Source organism: Paroedura picta, chromosome 5, assembly GCF_049243985.1.
Source record: "Paroedura picta isolate Pp20150507F chromosome 5, Ppicta_v3.0, whole genome shotgun sequence".
In the NCBI taxonomy this organism is placed as follows: domain Eukaryota; kingdom Metazoa; phylum Chordata; class Lepidosauria; order Squamata; family Gekkonidae; genus Paroedura; species Paroedura picta.
The window spans coordinates 68,226,091-68,250,905 of record NC_135373.1 but is presented as its reverse complement, the minus strand read 5'-3'; the positions used below and the strand labels follow the sequence as shown (position 1 = coordinate 68,250,905).

General features: G+C 43.1%; 2 protein-coding genes across 3 annotated transcripts in view; one reads left to right on the top strand and one right to left on the bottom strand.

The window, feature by feature from the left end:
* Positions 1–2,708: 2,708 nt before the first annotated feature.
* On the top strand, positions 2,709–14,222 carry WNT16 (Wnt family member 16). The gene is made up of 4 exons (XM_077338400.1): positions 2,709–3,170; positions 5,495–5,760; positions 7,225–7,511; positions 13,178–14,222. Exons 1-4 carry the CDS (start codon positions 3,070–3,072, stop codon positions 13,640–13,642), a joined length of 1,119 nt encoding a protein of 372 aa, XP_077194515.1. The 5' UTR covers positions 2,709–3,069; the 3' UTR covers positions 13,643–14,222.
* A 5,591-nt stretch (positions 14,223–19,813) lies between these two features.
* Positions 19,814–24,815, bottom strand: part of FAM3C (FAM3 metabolism regulating signaling molecule C) — a 44,787-nt gene continuing 39,785 nt past the window's right edge. For both annotated transcript variants that reach the window (XM_077338402.1, XM_077338401.1), the window contains 3 exons: positions 23,586–23,670; positions 23,005–23,131; positions 19,814–20,365 (listed from right to left, as the gene is read on the bottom strand). In XM_077338402.1, coding sequence (XP_077194517.1) covers positions 20,276–20,365; positions 23,005–23,131; positions 23,586–23,670 — 302 coding nt within the window. In that variant the 3' untranslated portion in view covers positions 19,814–20,275. The remainder of the gene's footprint in view (positions 20,366–23,004; positions 23,132–23,585; positions 23,671–24,815) is intronic.

Below are 24,815 nucleotides of genomic sequence, written 5' to 3'. Positions count from 1 at the left end.
GGCTTCTCCTTTAAGGCAAGTTTGTCACATGACCACCTGTGGCCAATCATGGGTACTCTACCATGGAGGAGAGCCCAGATTCAAATCAGCCTTTAAATATTGAGGGTTAAAAGCACTCTAAGATATCACACAATAAAGGTAGGGTCACGCCAGATCAATCCTTCTTGCTGCAGAAGGAAATTTTAAATTGCCCCAAATCCAAACGGAAATCGCATTCTGTGTAGAAGGCAGGGACTGAATCGACCTGGGATTGGAATAAAAGCTCTGTGCAGTTTACACCCTGATTTGAAAGAATATTCCTGCATGAAACACCCCTGAAATTCCTTAGAGAACAGAATGAGAAAAGGGGGAGGTGAGACACTGAAGATGGCCAACTGCATTCCTGTCCACCTCTTCATGAAGGAAAAGAAAATCTGTTTCCCACTTCCTAATCTCTGCATTGAGGACAGGAGCTGTCTGCACAGCCTAACTGGTAAAAAGGATCTGGGGTTGAGAGGGAATGCACGTATACTTGCATGAAGCTTAGGGGGAGAGGAGGTGGGTGTATATGAGGCCACTACATTGCCATTTTAGAATGTGCACATGACAAATTGACTTGCAGGATGAATAAAGAGGCTGGAAAAATAAAGATCCTCAGCAACTGCATGTGCCATGGAAGATCAGCTGTTAGTGAATGAACACCCAGGATTTTCATGGAGAAGGAGAGACCTTCTTGTACAAAGGCAATATAGACTTTGTATCTTTTCCATGCCCGGCTGGTGATATTTCCAAAGTCCTGCTTTTGTCACTGCAGGAACCAGAATGCTGTAGGATATAAATTCCACACTTGAAACCACAGTTAAGTAGAATTATTCTTCTTTGCATTATACAACTAAAAGAAGCAGTGCAAGAATGAAAGACATGGAGACAGCTGAGCCATAGGATTGCCAAGAGTCGGACACGACTGAACGGCTAACATCATCATCACTCTTCATTAGGGAATGCAGCAATTTTAACAGTGTGTAGCGTATTCTCTCCTCCAACATAATATTTGAGAGGGGATATTCATCTTGCCTTACATCCTTTGCCAGTTCAAAATTTTCAGAAAAATTCTGTACAGATATAATGGCAGGCATACTTCTTTAGCTTCAAGACACATTATATTGCCTTGAATGAATTTAGCAATTTAGAATGTAGATCAAGATAACAACAAAACCCCCCCACTTGTTATAAGTTCATGAAATGATAAGAAATACTGAAAGGAACTAGAATTTTGCAGGTTTGTCCCCGTAGTTTCATTGATATAATTACGGTAGTAAGAGTTACATACATACTTAAAAGGCTTAGGTTATTCCCCACCCCCCCCAAAAAAACTACTTTTGACTCAGGCAATTGAACTTTGAGTGGAAAACAATCACAATCCTGACCATCGCCTACTGAAGAAACTGTTCTTGGTCAAGGTTTTTTGTGACAGCAAGAATTTATTTCGAAATGTTATATATGGTGGCTCCAGTGAGGTATGAATTTTTGGAATATGCATAGTCTGTAGTGGGCACGGGGAACAGAACACGGGGAAAGTTCTGCAGGGGGTTTGGAGGAGATGTGTAGTTAGCATATAAAGGTCAAGAACTTCCTGATATTTTTCAAATAATCTCCTCTGTGTCCTGATTGGCTCAATTGGAAGCTTCCTGTTCCTTTGAACACACTTCCTAACTGCTTGCCTCCAGAATAGACAGAATGACTGCAAACACAGTTGGGCCTGTTTTCTCCCCTCTTTCTAAATATAGTAGTTTCTCTTCTTAATAAAACATTATTTTAAGCATCCTGGTGCTCTGGTGCTCTGCTGCTTTGCAAATTTAAACCCTGCCAACATGTACAGGGGCTAACAAGAGAGACTGTTTAGAAAGTCCCATGTTATTCCACCAGGCTTACTCCCAGGAAAGTATCTCCAGGATTTCAGCCTAAAACAATGCAGTAACACCACAGAGTGCTTTTTCAAAGCCAGTAAGAAACAGGCTTACTGATAAAAATGTTTCTCATAAATTTGTCCAAATATATTCCAGAGATCTGGTTCTAAAACGGAGACACTGCCACTGTGAAACAGCACCCACAAGACTGAGCAGTACCCACTCAATAGACAAAACCCGTGTAAACCACCAAATCCCAAACACTCCCCTTTGCCTTAATTCAGAGATATCTTTTCTAAGAGGCCATTTAGGTTGATTTAAGGAGCGCTTCGAAGTGTATCTGCCAATAATATTTGCTTGAAATCCACCTGCTTTGTTTTCCTTTCCAAAATCTCATTAAAAACTAGTATAATTACTGCAGTGTCCTTTTCCAAGAAGTGAAGTTTAAGTGAGCCTATTACCAGCTCCCACTGATCTCTCCGCCTTGGCCTCCTGCAATCTCTGGTGGCATGAGGAGAACCCATAACAAAATGGAAACCGTGTAAACAGAGCCTGGAGCAGAAGGGTTGGTCATAAGGCACTGTCGCCCCTAGCGCGGTTTCGAACCCATAAACCGTGTCCTTCGTGTTCGTTTTAGAGTCACAAACCGATTACAGCAGGCTGATTTCTTGGCTTCCCGGGAGTAGGACGAAACTCCCTTGGCCGCCACCGCCGCCACCAGAACAGTCTCTTTAGCCTTAAGCAGCCCGCGCTTCCCCCCGAACACACGCCCGGGACACCCCTGGGAGGCGGCCCTTGAGGATCTTCGGAGCTCCGCCCCCCTGCGCGAGATTCCGCCGCTCAGAAGCGAAGCTTAATACTTATGAGCTGCTCTCGGCCAATGAAGAGGCCGGCAAGGTGGCTGAAGACGCTGAAGTTGGAAGAAGCGAGAAGCGCCCTCGGAATCTGGTGTCACCTTCGCGCCGCACGCGGGTCTTTTGCCGAGTTTAGGGCTCGCCGGCCCCGCAGGTGAAGATTACGCGCCCCAGCAGCGCAGGCGGCGGCTTCGGCAGGAAACCTAAGGCGGTGGCAGGTGCCCTCTCATTCCGCCCTCCGAGACTGAGCCGGGGAGAGAGCCGGGCGAGCACCGGAGGGAAAAGCCAAGCAGAAGGCTCGACTGTAAAGGGTGCTCAATGCGCCGGCTATGGAGAAAGGGGCGCCCTTTGGACTGCCTCGCCTGTGCGTGCTGTGGGCCGCGCTGCTGGTGGAGACCTGCCCTCGCGGCGCCCACGGCGGGAACTGGATGTGAGTACGGGAACGACACGGAATCGAGCCGCGGCTGCTCGCCTTTTAAGCGCCGCTAGCAGGTTCACACGTGCTGTTTTCATTTTTACTCTCCCTGGTTTGGGAGACTTGATGGAGAGGCCGTGTGAGGTGCAGCTTTCTGGCGTGCTCGGATTCAGGGGTACCACCTCCAGGTTGGGAAATGCTTGGAGATGTGGGTTGAAGCCAGTGGGAGGGTGGGGTTTGGGGCAGGGAAGGGACCTCAGGGTGGAATGGCATACAGCCCACCCTTCACTGCAGTCATTTTCTCCAGGAAATTTCTCCACTGCAGTCATCCTAATCTGAAGATCAGTTTTAATTTGGGGAGTTCCCCAGACCCTAGGCAGAAGTTGACAACTCAAGGTGTAACATTTCTAACTTCTTTTAGAAATGAAAAATGACATTTTCACATGGGAGTCCCAAAGTAAAACCCTGCATTGTTCAAATTTCTAGTATGAATACGAATGGTTGCGTGGACCTGAACGCACAATTGGTTTTCAAAAGAGTACCTTCTTCTACCTGTGGATATTTGTTGGTGAAAGGGCTTTGCAAATGCTGAGCTCATTGAATTGTTCATCTGCAACCAACATGGGAGCAAGGTGCCAGACCCCTTGTTGACTCCTGGGCAGAGTCTGCACTTACTTTGTTTATTCCATTGTCAATCCTGTTGAATTCAGATCGATTTGAACTCGGATCTTCCTCTTCCCCCCTCCCCATTGAAACAGGAAAGTGTTCTGCACTGGTTAGGGTAGTTCAGAAGGGGGGAGGAAGCCAAGCCTCTTTCTTTGTTTTCTTGAAGGGGGGGAGAGAGGAGCCAAGCAGGGAGCCTCTTTCTTTTCTTGGAGGGGGGGGGGGGAGAGAGGATTGAAGAAGGCAGAGAAGGGAGAAAATAATCCAAGACCGACAGAAGTTGAGAGAAATTAGGAGCTTCTCCTTTAAGGCAAGCTTGTCACAGGACCAACTTTGGCCAATCAGGGGTTCTCTACCATGGAGCAAAGCCCAGATTCAAAACAGCCTGCTTTCTCAATTCGATTTTTAAAATATTGAGCATTAAAAACACCCTAAGATATCGCACAATAAAGGTAGGGTCACTCCGGATCAATCCTTCTTGTTGCAGAAGGAAAATTTAAATCGGCCAAAATAGAAACGGAAATCGCATTCTGTGTAGACGGCAGGGACTGAATCGACCTGGGATTGGAATAAAAGCTCCATGCAGTTTACCCTGGTCCAAACCGACTGCCAGGATCATAGCTGCCTTGCCACACACCAAGCAAGAGTAGCACTGATCTCATGTCCTTTGGTGACAGAGGATTCCTCTTCTTTGAGGTCCCTCTTTCACACCCATTGTGGGAATGATGGTCTCCTAGACTGTGACACAACAGAGTCGAATTTAGCATGGCTTCTGAAAACACCCAGAATGTGTGGTAGTCATTGGCCTGTTCCTATATTATTTATTTATTTAAAACATCCCCACCCCGACGGGACAGCATACAGAGGAGGCTAGATAATAAAGGCCTGGGTGAAGAGGTGTGTTTTCACATGGTGCCAAAAATGAAGGTACTTGGCAAATCATCTGATTGTGGCTGTTCCACAGTCTGGAGGCCAAAACAGAAAAGGCTCTCCTGCATGTCACCACCTCTTGTACCTCTAGGTCCCATTATGCACGGCCGACGAAACAGCGATTTTGGGTCACATGGAAAACGTGGAGGGGGAAGACGCGAAGCACACCGGTTATGCACAGGACAGGGTGCGACGGCGGCAAAACCCAGAGTAACCGATTATGCATGCGGCGATCCTGGCGCCACTTCTGGTTGCACCCCAGTCACCCGGAAGCTGCGCTTTCTTCTGCGTTTCGCTAACGCGGCTTTTTCGGCGGCATGCACCGAAGCTGCAGCCGGTTGCAGCTGGCTCCATGCGTTATCGGTGATTTTAGTCGCCGACATTCCACCCCGAATGTGCGTTATTCCCCCCGGGCATAATGGGTCTAAGAGAGGCAGAACTACAAGAAGACTCTCTCCTTGAGATCTCAGTGCTTGGGCAGGTCTGTATGAAAAAAGGTGCTCCTTTAAATAACTGGAGCCCAAACCATTAACAGCAGCAGTTTGAATTGGTCACCATAATGTATAAGTGTTTGAGGCTATCACTTGGACTTCACTGGGAGGTTCTTCTTGTGCCTGTTTTCATTTTTAACTTCTTCCTGATTTTGTATCATGGTATGTTTATCATATATTATTGCTGTCTGTTGCAGATTTGGTTGTGTGAAAGAGACAAAGTGTCTGGTACTTACCCCAGGACTGCTTTTGCAGGTGGTTGGGCATTGCCTCCTTCGGTGTCCCAGAGAAACTGGGTTGTGCTAACCTGCCCCTCAATGGCCTCCAAAGGGACCTGTGCAAGAAAAAGCCCTATCTGCTACCCAGTATCCATAAAGGAGCACGCCTAGGAATCCAGGAATGCCAGAGACAGTTCAGACATGAACGGTGGAACTGCATACTCTCTCCAGATTCTTCCCCTTTGACGTCATCCCTCCCTGTGGCTCCTTCCACCTCTGTCTTTGGCTATGAACTGAGCAGCGGTATGTCCTTTAGTAGAAAATACATTCATGAGTTCCACAGTGTCTCTAGTCTGAAGGTAGAATTCCCACAATGACTTGCAGGGCAGCCACAGGTCTCCCCTGATGATACTTCTATTGTAAAAAATTTCTTAAACATAGAAGCAAAACATTGTCCAACCGGGGAGAGATAGTTCTGTGTGGAGCAGAGGTATTACTTGGAATCCTTTGTTCCTTTCTACTGCAGAATTAGCTTGTGGATCAAGAAAAGTAGGTAGATAAAGGTTCCTAGATACCTTTTCCTTTTTCAGTTTGATGACACCCTGTCCAAGCTGCTTTATCACCCATGGACAATGTGGATATCTTCCCCCGCAATGGATGCAAAAGAGAAAAGGACTGAACAGTTTGTCAACTTTGACTCACAGTATGTCTAGATACTGGTTGAAAAAATTGAAAATGCAGATAGGGTTGTGTTTGTTTGCTTGTTTTTTAAGCCACAGAGGTTAACTATCTCTCCCTGTGGCTGGAAGGAATCTATGCTTTTAAATTTTTAAATTAAGATCATTTAAGACCAACCATTTAAAAGGGCTTCAGCAAACTTAACGTTTTGCCTAGCACAATCTCAAATTACTGCTTTGAACGTTGATGGGGCGGCATAGTAGTAAACGTGCCAGTTTCTGGAGGCTTCATTCCATTTTTTTTTACTGGTGTGTCCCACTGTGTACTTCCTTTGACAGTTATGCCAGAGATCATAGACTAGATTTCTGTCATGACTGATGCCATGGGTGCATGAACCCGTTTATGGAATTTTGCACTCATCACAGCCACTAAAGTGGTGTGGCTTGCCTGTCTGGGATTTGACTACCTGAAACCTGAAAGAAGAAAGTGCTTCAAATATGAAAAAAGAACATGCTGTCTTAATTGTGAGAGGAAAGCTGCAGTTGTATGTACAAATGCAGAGCTTGTATTGATGAAGTCCCAGTTCTTTGACATTCCCAGATGAATTGCTTCATAAAACCATGCTGGGAAAGGACCCCAACTGAGTTGTAGAGAATTGTTGACTGTGCCAGAAAGGACAAAAGGGTTCAGTCTGATGCTATTAAAAGCAGTTCCTTAGAGTTGCCCCAAAGGATGGGAAATGCTGTTTCAGAGCCTAGTCCATCCATTTCTTCAATGATGTAATTATAATGGGAATACAGTTTTACAATACTAGGAGTGCTGCCTCTCCCTATTTAAGTGATATCAGTCTGCCCTATAACAGAGAAAGAAATGGTTCCCTTGAGTCCCTTGAAAGCGATGGAATTTGAGAGTTGCAATTAAGTTGTCTGTTTCTTGTTATGGGCTGGACTAAAGTGGAACAAACTTTTACGGGAGCATGACCAAATCTCTGCTTCAACTTTCTTCCACAATGATAGCTATGAATCAGCTTTGTTAACGTTTTAATTCAGCCATGGGTATATGCTGATGATCTCTTGCATTCTTTTGTAGGTACCAAAGAAACAGCATTTATTTATGCAGTGACTGCAGCTGGCCTAGTGTATTCCATGACACATTCTTGCAGTGCAGGAAATATGACCGAATGTTCCTGTGATATCAGCCTGCAGAATGGTGGCTCACCTAGTGAAGGCTGGCAATGGGGTGGCTGCTCTGATGACATCCAGTATGGAATGTGGCTGAGCAGAAAGTTTTTAGATGGCCCTGTAAGAAACATCACTGGGAAAAATGGAAATAGATTGATTGCCATGAATTTGCATAACAATGAAGCTGGAAGACTGGTAAGATTTAGATTCTTTCCCCTTCTTACATGAGAAGAGCCCTGCGGGATCAGACGAGTAGTCTCTCTAGTCCAGTACTGACTTTCACAGAAAGGCCAACATTTGCCTTGGAGGGCCAACAAATAGGGTGTAGAGGCCAAGGTCTTCCTCTGATGCTTCCTTCTTCTTCCAAAACCCTTTGGATTGGGAAGGGAGCTCAGCATATGATCATAAGCTTTGGCCTATGACTTTGGCCTACACACAAAGTCCTTTGTTACTCACTAGGCATTTCCTTTACCATAAATAAGCTCTGAAAGCTCATACACAGATCATCACATTCTACTTCATTGTAATGCACTATGTGCACACAAACTTTGCCTTTTTTACATGAAGCACATTAGGTCAGTGACATTAACATCTGCAGGGACCCTATGGATTTCAGGCTCTTGCAGAACCTCCTTATTTTTCTTTCCTGGTATTTGGAAGTACTGCTGCTAGTGCATGAGAATCTATAAATCAAGGGCATCATGCCTTCCCTACTTCCCTTTGCACACCCATAAAACTGACTACATAAAATATCTCTTATTAGGCCAGATCCTGATTTCTAACTTGGGTTTGGCCAATGACAACTATAAGCAGTACTGTTGAGTATGTGTATAGAGCCAAAAGTGTGCCAGGCATCAAAGTAACATGATCGCTGCCAAGAATTTTAATAATCCACAGTAATTGCACTGTTATCAAAATATAATCCTGTAGAAAAAGACACAGAACCGGAAACCAGTTTCTCTTCTTAATACTTGCTGGATTCGGATGACAGTGTTAAGACCATAAAAAGAGTTCTGCTGGACCACATCAATGATCTATCTACTCTAGCATCCTGTAGAATCATAGAATCATAGAGTTGGAAGGGGCCATACAGGCCATCTAGTCCAACCCCCTGCTCAACGCAGGATTAGCCCTAAGCATCCTAAAGCATCCAAGAAAAGTGTGTATCCAACCTTTGCTTGAAGACTTCCAGTGAGGGGGCACTCACCACCTCCTTAGGCAGCCTATTCCACTGCTGAACGACTCTGACTGAGAAAAACTTTTTCCTGATATCTAGCCTATATCGTTGTACTTGAAGTTTAAACCCATTACTGCGTGTCCTTTCCTCTGCAGCCAGCAGAAACAGCATCCTGCCCTCCTCCAAGTGACAACCTTTCAAATACTTAAAGAGGGCTATCATGTCCCCTCTCAACCTCCTTTTCTCCAGGCTGAACATTCCCAAGTCCCTCAACCTATCTTCATAGGGCTTGGTCCCTTGGCCCCAGATCATCTTCGTCGCTCTCCTCTGTACCCTTTCAATTTTATCGATGTCCTTCTTGAAGTGAGGCCTCCAGAACTGCACACAGTACTCCAGGTGTGGTCTGACCAGTGCCGTATACAATGGGACTATGACATCTTGTGATTTTGATGTGATGCCTCTGTCGATACAGCCCAAAATGGCATTTGCCTTTTTTACCGCTGCATCACACTGCCTGCTCATGTTTAGTTTACAATCCACAAGTACCCCAAGGTCTCGTTCACACACAGTGCTACCTAGAAGCGTATCCCCCATCCAGTAGGCATGCTTTTCATTTTTCTGACCCAGATGCAGAACTTTACACTTATCTTTATTAAATTGCATCTTGTTCTCATTTGCCCATTTTTCCATTGTGTTCAGATCTCGTTGAACTCTGTCTCTATCTTCCAGAGTATTTGCCAGTCCTCCCAATTTGGTGTCATCTGCAAACTTGATGAGTAGTCCCTCCACCCCCTCATCTAGATCATTAATAAATATGTTAAAAAGTACCGGGCCGAGCACCGAACCCTGAGGTACCCCGCTACTCACCTCTCTCCAGTCTGATGAAACACCATTGACAACAACTCTTTGAGTGCGGTTCTCTAACCAATTCCCTATCCACCTAACGATCTGAAAATCCAGATTGCAGTCCTTCAACTTATCCATCAGAACATCATGGGGAACCTTGTCAAAAGCTTTACTAAAATCCAAGTAAATGACATCAACCAAATTTCCCCGATCCAGCAAACCTGTTACTTGGTCAAAAAAGGAAACTAGGTTGGTCTGGCAGGACCTGTTGGAGACAAATCCATGCTGACTTCCTTGGATCACCAAATTGTCCTCCAGATGTTTGCAGATCGCTCCCTTTAATATCTGCTCCATTATCTTCCCCACAACAGAGGTCAGACTCACTGGTCTGTAGTTTCCCGGGTCATCCTTCCTCCCGTTTTTGAAGATCGGAATAACGTTTGCTCTTTTCCAGTCCTCCGGGACATCTCCAGTCCTTAAAGAGGTTCCGAAGATGATGGACAAGGGCTGTGCAAGTTCTCTGGAAAGTTCTTTGAGTACTCTCGGGTGCATTTCATCTGGACCAGGGGATTTGAACTCATCCAGTGCAGCTAAATGCCTCTCGACCACCTCTCTATCCATGTTAACCTGCCACCCAGACACTATCCTTTGGCTACAGCCATCTCTAGATGTGCCTAAACACTTTGACCTGTGGGAAAAAACAGATGTAAAATAGGCACTAAGCCTTTCTGCTTTCTCTGCATCTTTCGTTAGATTTTGTCCATCCGCACCCAACAGCGGGCCTATTGCCTCCTTTACTTTACGTTTGCTCCTCATGTAACTGAAAAATCTTTTCTTGTTACAATGGGCTTCCCTGGCCAATCTTAGCTCACTCTCAGCTTTGGCCTTTCTGATGGTTGATCTACAGTGCCTAGTAACCTGTAGGTACTCTTCTTTAGAGCTCTGTCCTTCCCTCCATTTCCTGAACATTTTCCTTTTCTTTCTTAGTTCCTCTTGAAGTTCTCTGTTCATCCAAATAGGCTTCTTAGAGCTCCTGCAGTGTTTTCGTATTTCTGGGATAGTCATTGATTGAGCATGCAATAGCTCTTGTTTGAGTAGCGCCCACCCTTCACATGCTCCCTTCCCTTCCAGCATTCTCGTCCATGGTATGACACTCATCATGTCTCTGAGTTTATTAAAGTTTGCCCTACGAAAATCCAACATCCGCGTCTGGCTACAAGCTTCCTTGGCTCCCCATCTCAAAAGGAATTCTATGAGGACATGGTCACTTCCCCCTAGGGTCCCCACCTCCTTCACCTCATCCACCAACTCTTGCCTGTTGGTCAGTATTAAGTCCAGTATGGCTGAACCTCTTGTGGGTTCATCTACCATTTGATAAATGAAATTGTCAGCCAGGCAGGTCAGAAACTTGCATGACTGAGGACGCTTCGCAGAGTTTGTTTCCCAGCACACATCTGGGAAACTGAAGTCACCCATGATGACAAGGTCCTGCCGTTTGGATATTTTCTCAAGCTGCTCACAAAGTGCAGCATCCACATCCTCTCGTTGGTCAGGCGGTCGGTAGCAGACACCAACCACCACACTGTTTGTTTTCCCGTCGCTTATTTTCACCCAGATGCTTTCCACTGTAGATATGCTCTCCTTCACTAGAATTTCCTGACAGGTAAGCCCTTTCCTCACATACAGTGCCACTCCTCCACCTCTTCGATCTATTCTGTTTTTTCTGACCAGTTCATATCCATCCACCATTACATTCCAGTCATGAGAATCATTCCACCAAGTTTCTGTGATGCCTACTAGATCATACCTTTCCATCAGCATGAGAAGTTCCAACTCTTCCTTTTTATTGCCCATGCTTCGGGCGTTAGTATAAAGATATCTGAATCCTTTTACTTTTGGTTCCCTATGAGCTGGCCTTGCCGGTTGGGCTGCCTCCGATAGTTTTCCTTCCATACACTCCCTATGTTGATCGTCTCCTTCCCCTAGTGGCTTTAGTTTAAAGCTCTCCTGATGAATCTCCCCAGGTTCCTGCCAAACACATTCTTCCCCAGTTTTGATAAGTGCAGTCCATCAGGTGCTAGTAGGCCTTCCTCAAGAAAGCCTATCCCATGGTCCCAGAAACCAAATCTCTCCTGCCGGCACCAACTACGCAGCCAGTGATTCACCTCCATTATCTTCCTCTCCCGACGCATTCCTCTTCCCTTGACAGGCAAGATTGAAGAGAATACCACTTGTGCCCCCATTTGCTTGAGCTTCCTCCCCAGATCTTGATAGTCTTTTTTAATAGGAGCGATGGTATTCAGGGACATGTCATTCGTTCCCACATGGACCATCACAAATGGGTAGCGATCCGTAGATTTGAGGAGTTTGGGCAGCCTTTCTGAAACATCTTTAATTTTCGCCCCTGGCAAACAACACACCTCTCGGGTTAGGGGGTCGGGCCCAGCCACGTGGCGATCCATTCCTCTTAGCAGGGAGTCTCCAATTACCAGTACTCTCCTTTTTTTTTTCTTCTCAACTCCATTTCCTTCTGTCCCCGTGGCCTCTTCCCTTTGTCTTAGAGTTTGTTTTGGGACCTCTTCCCTTGTTGACCCTTGCACCTCCTCTGCAAGGGCCTGAAATCTATTCTGGAGTTCCAAAGGCCCCGAGAACTGTCTCGCCCTTCGCCGTTCAGTCTTTTTCCGAACTGCCTGCAGAGGCTCCCTATTGTGGTCAATCTCCTTGTCCTCTTCAGGACTGGTTGTATTCTCTTTATTCTCTTTATTCCATGTTGCAGAGCTCTGGACTACGAACTCCTCCCCTTTCTTACTTTGGGTCAGAGTAATAATTTTGTTTTCTAATCCCCTAATCTTTTCCTCCAAAAGTTTTACCAGCTTACACTTGGGGCAGCTGTAGTCCATCTTGTCTTCTGGGAGGAAGGCAATCATGTCACACTCACTGCAGATGATGGGATGAGTGTCCTGGAGGTCCATTGTAATGTCTAGGCAGTGCAAGTACTAGGGAAATATAATCTACTGGTATAATCTACTGATTCTAATTGCTCGGCCAAGAACCCCAGGCTAAGAGCCACAGGCCAAGAGCCCTTTGTCTCTTGCCAAAGGCTCGCGCCTCTGGTGAGGAGTAGCCCTTTTTAATCCTCCCAACAATTACCCAGCAATCACCTCACCCAGGCAGAACAATAGCCTCACCTGGTCAGCAGCAACTCTCCCCAGTAGCTCTCTCTCCACGTGCTCTCAGTTGTCTGAGCTCTGCCTCTGGTGAGAAGCAGCCCTTTTTAATCCTCCCAACAATTACCCAGCAATCACCTCACCCAGGCAGAACAATAGCCTCACCTGGTCAGCAGCAACTCTCCCCAGTAGCTCTCTCCACGTGCTCTCAGTTGTCTGAGCTCTCTTGTCTTGCACAGTGGTCAACCAGTTACTTTGGAGGGCAAATAACGGGGTATAAAGGCCGAGGTCACCTGGCACTGGTATTCAAACGTGTATTGCCTTTGATGGTGGAGGTTCCCTTTAGTCATTATGACTAGTAGCTGCTGATAAACTGTTCTCCTTGAATTTGTCTAATCTGCCTTTAAAGTCATTTGTACCCATGGCCATCACTACGTCCTCTGGCAGTGAATTGCACATTCTAATCATTCATTGAGTTATTTTTCTTGTATTACCTGTAGGTAATGGAATGTTCTGACAAATGATTAGAAGCTAAACATATTTTCTGATAACAGTCACATTGGCAAAGCTGTGATACCAACCCAGTAGTTGAAATCTATTTGACATATTCAGGACTCAACCCCTTGATAGAAGGTTGTGGGTTGTTTGGTTACTTTTCCTTTTTGCTTTAGGCTGTAGCAAAACTGATGACAGTTGATTGCCGTTGTCATGGAGTCTCTGGGTCCTGCGCCCTGAAAACATGCTGGAAGACCATGTCCACCTTTGACAAGATTGGCAGTTTTTTAAAAGATAAGTATGAAAACAGTATCCAGATTTCAGACAGACTGAAAAAAAAGCTGCGCAGGAAAGAAAAAAGCCAGCGCAAGATACCAATCCAAAAGGAAGATCTGCTATACATCCACAGGTCCCCCAACTACTGTGTTGCAGATCACAAACTGGGGGTCTCTGGGACCCAGGGAAGGGAATGTAACCGAACTTCTGAAGGACCAGATGGCTGCAACCTCCTCTGCTGTGGTCGTGGGTATAACACTCATGTAGTCAGACATGTGGAGAGATGTGACTGCAAATTTGTTTGGTGTTGCTATGTACGCTGCAGAAAATGCGAGAGCATGACTGATGTTCACACTTGCAAATGAAAAAAACATCTGTTTCTGAAACCAAAGATGGTGATAGGGAGCCCTACAAAGTAGCTTTCTTATGCTTGTGCTAACACTCAAGATAGAGCCAGTCCTCCTAGGACTGTCCATGGTTTAGAAGTTTGAGTTTTTACTTAAAGAGATACCTGGAATAAGTAGCATTCTTGGGCATAAGCAACAGAAAGAAAAGCAGTGGACAATTGCCTCCCCTACAGTATTTATGTAAGTGGATACCATGGATGAGTGATTCTGCCTTAGATGGTAGGGATATTCAGTCACTGTGATCCATGCTATAATGGACAAAGTAATACCTTTATTTACAATATATAAATACACATAATGGTCAAAGAAAGAATGATTAGCACTCAGAGTCTAAATAATGCCACTGCTGCCAAAGTGAGGCCAGGACACACTGCTGCCCCATGTAAAAATATTTATGTTGTGATATGGTTGTTTAACACCATTTCCACCACTTTCAGCTATCGTGATTGGCCTTTGCAGTAAAAGTTAGGTTAAAATAGGGAGGGCCAACCTCCAATTTCACTGAAAGAAAATTAAAAATTGTCATAGAGGACTTAAATTGATGTTTTTGCTCATGTTCTGTTACCAGGATGAAATATTTGATAATATGCATGCCCACAGAAATGCTGATTGCCACTTTGGGGTTGGGAAGTGAATTGGTTCCAGGCAGGACTGGCCAAGAATTCAGGGTTTGGGGGGGGGGTTGTTTTTGTTTGTTTTTTTGAGGGGACATGGAATTGGGGACACTTGATAATATGCCTGCACTACTGGAAGAACATTTACTGCATCTACCAAAGTTTCTTGTTACTGTGGCTAACTTTGGGGTCTTTATGACCCTCTTCCCACAGATTAATATAGTACATTTTCCCATTCAGGCAAGGGTTTATTTCTCTGAATGGTAGACTAAAAAGAAATAATTGCTTATGTCCATTTTGAATCTCTACTTGAAGAAACTGAGTGAACACCAAGACATAATAGACATTTTTTTTGAAGTATTACAAAGAATTTATTTCATCAGCCTTGCCTTCTTTTCCAAATGACTGTGCAGGCTCAGGCCATGACATGTATGTAATGTTTGCAAAGCTTTTGTTATCTGCTAGCTCCAAGTAACACTTCACAAGGGATCTTTGGTCTTTGGCAAAAACATTAATACATGTAATATGGTTAATATGGTCCCTTTCTACTGAGGAGCATCAAGAAGGTTTCATTTTAACAGGGTCATGAGAAGTAGGCATACTACAGACTTTGGCAGGAACATGGCCTTTACCTTGTTCACTTATTGTGATAGTATGCAACATGAACTCTTGATTGAACTGTCTCCATAGATACTGTGGAAGTTTCTGTCATGCATCCAGAAGTTCCTGACAGTAGTTCCTCAATGGAACAGGCTTCCTCAGAAGGTGGTGGGTTCTCCGTTGGAAGTTTTTAAACAGAGGCTAGTTAGCCATCTAACAGAAATGCTCATTCTGCAAACTTAGGCAGATTGTGAGTAGGTAGGCAGAAGGGATTGTGTTGGTTCTTGGCTCTTGAGGCTTTTTCTTGCATGCCCACAGAAATGCTGATTGCCACTCTGGGGTCGGGAAGTGAATTTGTTCCATACAAGACCGGTCAGGGATTCAGGGGTTCTTTTTAGGGGACATGGAATTGGGCACACTGTGGGTGGGCAGGTAGTTGTGAGTTTCTTGCATTCTGCAGGGGTTGGGCAAGATGACCCTGAGGGTCTATTCCAACTCTATGATTGCAATCAGCTTTGCAACGTTTTAGCACTTGGGTTTGTCTCCTGTTTCATCTGTACAACAACCCTGTGAAGTAGGCCTCAAGTCTTTCAATTCAACAACGACCTGTGTGGGAAGCCTTAAATGTTTCTTTTCTACCACAACCCTGTCCAAAGTAACCCTTTCTGCCTGGAGAGCTGATCTTTATACTCTGCAGGTGAGCTGTAATTCCAGGAGCTCTCCAGGCCACACCTGTAGGTTGGCTACCCCTAGGTTGGAAATATTCCTGGAGGTTTGGAGGTGTGACTTCAAAATCATACAATGCCTCAGAGTCCAGCCTTCAAATGAGCCATTTTTGCCTGCAGTTGGTAGGGAGTGGTGCAGGAGTGTCCCTCCTGGCCTATGGGTTATGGCCAGCCCTTACCAGCAACTGTTTGTATTCTGGGGCGCAGACAGACAGACCAGCATCAGTCCTGTGAGTCTGGAAAGTGCAGGAAGATCTAAATAAATATTTACAGCCTGAAACTGTAAATAGAGAACAAGTAAATGTCTGGAGACACATAGTAACTGAAATGACTTATTGGCTTGGCAAATAACCTTGGCCTGGCAAATAAAAAAAAATAGTATTAAAAACCCTTTGGATGGGAACGCTGCCTTTGTATTTAGAATACAGGCTGACTTTTACAAATCTCTCGAGCCATAGCCCCTAACACATTACATCTCATTGACTGTATTCTCAAAGGTCTACTGCCCTCTTCATTTATAGGAGATCCAATCAGAAAATGAAATCCAATGTTAATTGTAGTGTCTTCTCCACAATTTAATACTGTAAACTGTGGTCCTCAATATACAACATCCAGTAATTTGACCGATATAGCAGCAACCAAAATGGGGTCCCAGGTGATTTTATCTTTTTCCCAATCTTCATTAGTGGTTGCAAATTACAAACCTAAAACAAGGCAGCATTTACATAAGTATTACATTTACAAATTATTCATACATTGTGCTTATTGCAAATCGTATCTACTTCATGAACATAATCCCATCAGCAGCTTACCTTATTCAATGTATTAAATGTGGAAAGTATTATAATAAATTGGCAAAGCTCTCAAACGCCAAAGTAGTAAGGCGTATCACTTGGGCACCACTCCAAAGTCATGGGGAAAATTTTCAAATGAAGTCCACAGTTGTTCTGCTGTCTCTAACATATTTAAAGCTCACCCACAGGACCAAGGTGTAGGCAATATTTGCATTCAATCTATTGGGTGCCAACGTATTCAAACTAAAAATAAAGAAACTTTCTCTTTGCTGAAGCATGGTCTGAGAGTCTATTCCAGTGATATCTCGTCTCAAAGTTTCCAACCCAAAAAAGGTGAAGTCCTCCAAACTATGTTTCCATTCCAACCAGTGTGAGATGAGTGTTGTGTTCAGAATCTTATTTCTTAAGCAGCATCTATGTTCCTGGATTCTAATTTTCATTGCACGTTTAGACATACTCACACAGCCCAAACTGCATTTAAATAAAATCAATTACATTTTTGTTTTCACAATTAATAAACCCATTAATATCTATCCTAAAGCCATTCATGTGAATGTAAGAATCTACCTCATGGAGGTATCTACAGACAGAACACTTGCCACATTTATAGTTACCTCCTGGCATGGATGAAAAATGCTGTTCTTTGGGTTTGATCAATTCCTTGACATTTCTGCCTCTTCGCCAGGCCAAGAGAGGTGTGTCATGACAACCTGCAATATGGACTTCACGTGTTTTCAGTAAAATTGCATTAGCTGATGTTTGCATGCAAATATGAACTTTGCATGGGTCTTGTAACATTGCAAGGACTGATGTTGTCCTTTAATTTAGTACATTGCCTCTTTAGGGCCACAGGTTTAAGCAGTTCTCAGGCAGTTCCTCTCAGCCCTACACCCCACTTTCAATATAAAAAAAAATTTCTTTCATCTGTATCCATCACGTGGCTATCTGGATAGACATGTAAATTGATCTGGATCCATTTTCAACATCAACATTTGGCCCTCCAGATCAACAATCAGGTTATCTCAAAAAAACAACAAAACCGACTTTCCATTTGTTAACTAAAGGCAGAGTCTTTGTAAGGAATGAAGCACATTGATAAGACTGTTCAAACATCCTTTTCCTATAACAAATTGTTCAGACCTTTGTTGCAAATAGCAGAACAATTTAAAAGAATGTCATATTTGCCACATGGAAAAATGTTACTTAAAATCCTTCAAATTTAATCTTGCTGCACTTCGAGGTAACCCTCTTTGCAAAGCTTCCTTATAATTGCACTTGTTGCTTTTGGGAATATTATTCTTTTTGGCTTGTACTGGGCAACTCTAGGGCTAGTGAAGCCAGATTTGTACACCAGTTCTGCACTGGGAACTTCACTGCCCCAGCTCCCATGTAGGAGCACAAATCCGAGGTGGATGAGGTGCACCGAGCCAAATGCTCCCCTGTGTGGAAACAGGAAAAGGTGGGGCAACCTGCCCTGGCCCAAACTCCAGCCTGAAGCCCGACATGGAACCTCCAGTATGGAAATGGCCCAGTTTTGTTATCCTTACTGGTAAAATGGACAGCTCAAATATTGCAAAGGATCCAGGGAACTGAAGCCAGTCATGACTCCCTGACTATTTTGGTGACCTGCAAAATTCATAAAGTAAAACATTTTTTAGATTTCAAACAAAACTTTATTTGATGAAAAATATATACATGGAAATGTGATTTGATTTCATCTGAACTAAGAATCTGCATGGTATATTTTACAAATAATTGACCATATAATGTGTATTTATTGCTGTACTAGCTAAGGGAGAGGAAGAGAATGACATGAAGGAGTTAAATAGTAAAGCAGCTCAGATTCCAGTCAGCAACTCTTGGCATCAGGTTGTCGATGTTTCTTACTTATTCACAATATTGCTTTAGCATCTTTAGTGCAAATCATTTTTAATTAGTCCAAAAGCAATAACTGTCAATTACCATTTCTAATATTTAATTATATATTTGGATTTTTATACCACCCATTCTTTGCAGCTCTGGGCGGTTTAATACAAGCTGAGGTGGGGGAGGATTGGCTATACATGCCACTCAACATAATGCTGTCTGGATAGCAAGAGTGGGCAGAGTTACAACTTGATTCCCTATAGCAAACCTACCAAACCATCTCACCTTTTGCTCTGCTAAAAACGTTACCCAATGTCTGGTATTTAAAACCAATGCAGTATTATGTTTCCACAAGAATTAATGCACTATTGATCCCTATGAACATGAACATGTCCCTTTAAGAGCATCTGCACAGATGCATGTGTAGGTTTCACAAGGTCCCAGTTCAACACTTCAGTGTTAAACGACAAATATAAGGCTTAGTACCAGGGTGGATGGAGGGAGAGGGCGGCAGCGAGAATGAAGACAGACCTAAGACCCTGGATTTCCCTTCAACTGCAGGAGCATCCAGCATTGGAAGCCTCTCACAATTTTACAAGAAGTTTCAGGAAGTGCTGCCTGCTATTACGTGGGGGAAATTGCACTTCCTGCATCTCTGTGTGACAATGTCGGTCACATGAAACTTGCAGTTGGTACTGATAGTGTGGAAGGGCCTCATTTGCACATGGAATCTCCCCTGCACTCTACTGGGCCTAAAGGAGCACAGGCCCACCAATGTCATTCGGAGGACCTGTTTGGTATGAGACTTCAGAGTACAGGTGAATGTGGACCCTGCAGGCGTCAAATGTGGTATACAAATACCTGTAAAAATGGCCCCTAAAAAGCCTATTGTTAAAACAGATTGTTTTAGAGACATGTTCCCCATTATGGAAGAGTGAACACCATGTGATTTCCCTCCAGTATTAAATTCTATTCATCAGTTTATAGCAGTACAACAGGTCTTAGTAAAGCTGTTCACGGAATGATGCATGCTGTGTTCATTAGCTTGTTAACATGCTATTATTTCCTTCCTGTGTAATGCAACCCCCACCAAAACTGGCTTCCTCTCTGACTCCAGTAATATCTAAATCAGCTTCAGTGTTTGACAGGTCACAGAGCTGGCATACACACAAGAAGTAACCATATTGTGCTGCTCTACTAGAAGTTTACATTACTAACCAGACAAAAAAAAAAAAAAAAAGGTCTAGCATCAGCCTCAGGTACAAAGCTTTTAACATGAATGTTTTAACTGTGCTTCTTATAGCAGACCTACGTTTCTGTATCCAGCCTTCACTGTATTCAACCTTCACTGATTTGTAGGCCTGGAGGTAAATCACAGAAGGCTCTCTGAACCAATTCTACAGGTGAATGCTGCTCTCCAAGAGTCAAAGCATAAAATACACACTTTATGTTAAAAATTCTACATATCCCACTGAAGATATCCACTCATAGCAATGTCCCTGCTGGGGCAAAGTACAGCATTGTGCAGGATCAGGTTCAGCTATTTATTAGGTACATTGACTGCCAAAGTTCTAAAAAACACATACCATAAAGTAATCTCAACATTGTGCTTTTAGCAGGAAATGCATTATAAACAATTGTTTCATTGGTTTGGGGCCTATTTACAAAAACCCAAAGTCCTTTGTTTTAACAATAAATAAGCCAGATATTCAAAATCTCAATGCTCGTGCACGCTCTATGGTGGAAACATGCTTGGAAAATATTTACACAGGGCACAATCCACTGGGACCTTTTCCTGCACAAGTCCCTTTCAGTTGAATGGGAGTTCTTCACCATGTTCTTGTGCAACTCCTGTTCATTTCTACAGCGCTTGTGCAAGGTACCATCCTGGTAGAATCTTGCCCATGGACAGGATTCTCTCCAAAGCCCAGCAGAAGAAAGTGCATTTTTCTCCCAACACTCTGTTTTGTATGTGTCATTTTTATAATTCCTTCAGTCTTGCTTCTGTGGGATGCACCCTTCCATCTCCACGACTTCCGGCCACCCTTCGTATTTGTTTGTATCTTTGTTGTTTTTAATATGCTGTAAACAAATTTTACAGTTATAAGTAAAGCTTATAGTCTTCCTTGAGAAAAAAAGTCTAAAAGTGTAATCTATGAAACAATGTAGTAGCATTTGTTTCAATTGTGGAGTGCACTTGTGGGAGCCATTATACTTGCTTCTCTTCCACTATTATTTCCTGAAAGCCCCCACAGCCTTTCCCCTTTTCTTCCTTCCTTCCTGCATAACAGCTAACCTACCTTTATCTGCCCCTTGTCTTCAGTTTTCCCTTCTTCCCTCTCCTTAGCAACCTTCCCAAGAAAACTTTGGCCAAGTTGTGTGGTGCCAACTACTGGGCCTGGCCCAGCCTTACACAACAGGGAACTCACAAGAAATTGTGGGCACCTTGCTTTTTCCTGTATTCTCCCCCCCACACACACACACCTTTCCTCTTGTTGTCCTCCTGACAACCCCCATATTCTCTCCCCTTTCCCTGCTTCCTTCTCACCCACCAATCAACTTACCTTTTATCTGCCACCCTCCAATCTTCTGCTTTATTATTTACTTCATTCATATTTACTTTATTTGTATTTTTACCACCTTATAGTCCACCTTACTAAATTACTTGAGTGTATTTAAATATTAGACCACAGAGGAAGACCCCAAAAGGGATTGAAACATGTTTCTTTTTTTGTACCAGGTCATTTATCCATGTGTCAATATGCTCTGGAATTGTGCAATAGTGTAAGATTAATGTTGATGTTTTTATATTTTTAAATGTGCACATGAATGTAATAAATATTTGAATTTTAATATTTAGCTTATTCTTCTGCTGCTCAGCCACTAAGATTCCTAACTTGTGTATACAGGTTGGGTTATTTTGTTCTCTCTTTTGTTGTTCATTGACCTAAAGCACATTACATTATTCTCCTCTTTTAACCTCACAACAACCCAACAAGGTAGATCAGACTGATCCAAAGTTGCCCAGTGAACTTTCAAGGCAGAGATGGTATTTGAAACTGGGTCTTCCAGATAACAGTGAAATTCTAACCACTACTTCCTACTGAAGCTTTCAGCATTCTGCAGGGCCTGTAAGATGGAGCTCTTCCACCAGGTCTATGGAGGAGGCCTGCCCAAGAAGGACTGATACCCTCCTGGCTAAGGAGAAGGAAAGATCTTGAATTTGAAAGTCCCCACCAGCTGACAATCACTGTGGATGGTGGGTCGGTGCTCGAGGTCCCCCTGAGACTGGATGATAGTCTACGAGATTTGAGACTATGAGATTTGGAATTGTCGCCACCACAGGAGTTTTTAACAGGTATTTTAATGGGACCATACGGTATATTTTATTGAGGGTTTTAGTGTGACCAACCGTGAGCCAGCTCACTGGGAACAGCGGGATAAACATACATATACATATACATACTTCACATTGTCTTTCGTGTGGGGGCTGCTACTGAACCATTGCCAGATCTGAGAGCATCATGGAAATCCCAGGGCTGCTGCTGGGTCTGGCCCTTCAAACACCAAACAGTCCTAGAATGGACTTTGCTCCTCCCTCTGCCTTTCAATGATGGAAACTAAGGATTGAATGCTAACACTAGTGTTGCAGTTAGTTGCTTACTGTTGCTGAAGCATTCATTTCTTAAAACGACAGGCACTACTTTTATTATTTAAGGGTTCTTTTTAAAAGGTTTTAGAGTTTTCCGCAAATCTGGAACAAATTTTCTTAATTTTGTAGAACTATGTTTGATCTGCTCATGGCCACAAGCTCTTGATTTTCATATCTACTGATGGGGCCCAAGTTAAGAATGAGATGTATTGATTAACATGTCAAGGCCTATTCTAATGATTTGGGTTAGCCACATGAAAATGGTGCCAAAGAATCACCACTGATTCCCAAGCCCTAAATCATGGAAACTAGCTCTACGAATCCATTGCAAGGGGGGGGGGGGGGACTAAATACAGGATTGCATAGTACAAAGCATTTAGTTTGGTTCTTCTATACAACTTTAAAAAATCAGACTGAATGAATACATTTCTAAAATAGCATATTTAGCTCCTTCTGCATTACCATTTGGCTCAGAACAGTTTGGCATTGAGTCATCAGTACAGATACCAAGGCTGTCCCAAAAGCACATTTATCATATTTAAAAAACTTACATTTTTGCCTTTTTCCCCATGTAATACACAAAGCCGTGTATTCATGTTGAAAACTTTTAAGACCCAAACATTCACACTTTAACTGACTGATGTAACAGATGTCTGAAGGTAGAATCTTTGGGAAGCTGGTTTAATGGAACTGTATTAAAAACTCAAGTTATTTGCTCTATGCGTGCATTTCACAAGCAAAGGAAATTAAGATACAAATTTAAGTCAACACAGAGTTTTACAGCAGTAGATGTAAAGTTATTTAGATCACTGCACCATGGTAATATACACTAAAAGAAAGAATATAGCCAGAGCTTAATTTTCTGAGCTTATTAAACAACATGGCTCAAACCCAGCAAATGAAAATAATGAGAGCAGTAGGAATGTTCCATTACCTGTACCCAAATCTATTTTCCATATGGAGCAAGGTAAATCAAAATGCTTGCTCTCTCCTGGGTCATGGGACCAGGCGTAGTGTGCTATTATCTCAGATATGAACCATGCCTCCAATTGTTATCCTGAAAACAAACCTGTTCAAATGGACTTTTAGTCTTGATTCCTTTCCCACCACAGAAGACCCAATTGTCTCTGAAGCCAAGATTCATGATGGATGTGCTTCCTAATTCAGCGATTAGCTTCCGTGCCTCTTCGTTAAGCCTTGAACAAAATTCAGTGAGTTTACTGTACGGAATATTCAAATACACATTTTCCAAATGCCTATCAACTTCTCCAAAAATTGGTATGTCTCATATCAGTTCTTAAGGAGAACACATGAACTTGAAGAAACAAAAAGAGGGAACTGATTATTACGTTTATTACGTATGCGTGTACAGGCAGAATGCATGCATCCACTGTAACAGGACTACAGTGGCACCAAGCCAAAGGAATACATTATCACCCTGAATGAGGAAGAGCTGGAGAATGGAGAGTGAGAGACCTGGGGAAGCTTGAACTTGTCTGCACCTTACATTTGGGGAAACAGGGCACTACTTACGCTCTTCGATTGTGGGTTCCCCTCTTATATCCTGAAGCACCCAGAAACATTTTGTATAAAAACAAGGATTACACAAGCTTTATGGAGTAAAATAACTAGCGTTTTCTACAGACTTACTTAGTGGCGCCATCATCGTAGGTTGCCATTAAAACAATAGTTCCATCTGGGATAGTCTTTATGAATTCAATAAGTGGGGTTACATCTAAATAACACAGAAGCATGTGTTATTATAGCACAACAAGCTTTCTCTTTCTAACATCCCATGTGTTGTAGTATGGCTTTGTGTCTGGCTTCTTTTGCTATGGTAGCATCATAACAAGGAACTTCATAAAAACATTTACACAATGTGGCAAGGATTCAACCTACATTTATTTTGTTTCCAGTATTTCTCATCAAAATTCACATTGCTAAATTTGATTAACATTTTCCATATATCCGAGTATATCTGACCCCTTTCCTACTATTACACTGAGAAAAATTTGTTGGTTTATTTATTGAAATATTCATAATACCCCACATTTCCCATTGGCTCAAATCTTACAGGGGTAGTCAAACTGCGGCCCTCCAGATGTCCATGGACTACAATTCCCATGAGCTCCTGCCAGTGAATGCTGGCAGGGGCTCATAGGAATTGTAGTCCATGGACATCTGGAGGGCTGCAGTTTGACTACCCCTGCTCCAATGTAAGGAAACTTCCTCCTACTTACGTGGCTCTTCTTCCAACAGAAAAACCTTCTAAGCTGGAGGAAGTCTTTAGGCTGGAGAAAGGCTATTTGAAGGATTGTTGGATCCTTCCCAGTTTTTCCAAACAGCTTTGGCAAAAATATTTGATTTATAGCAGTTCATATTTTACAATATTGCATAACTGAAATACAGTGGTATTATGATGGAAAAAACAGCTAGGAGTCAATAGTAAATCACAGTGGTTGTCCAATTTTGTACTTTAAGGATACTTTCTGCATCACTTTGTCAAGGAGTTTCAAGACTATAAAACTTGAAGAAGGTATTGGAGGATGTTCTAGGTTTCAAACTCACTTAACAAACTATTGAGCCTTAACACTGACCAGTGTAAATAAAAAATATGCCCTTTATGTAATCAGCATTCCTTGTGTCTGTATGTTGGTGAAGTATTTTTTATAACATAGGAGGAAAAGTTCATGGATAGCCCATATTGGAATGTTGATGAGCTTTTAGCCTGCAAGCAATAAAAAAGATGCCATGCACATAAAACAGGGGTAGTCAACCTGTGGTCCTCCAGATGTTCATGGACTACAATTCCCATGAGCCCCTGTCAGCAATCGCTGTCAGGGGCTCATGAGAATTGTAGTCCATGAACATCTGGAGGAC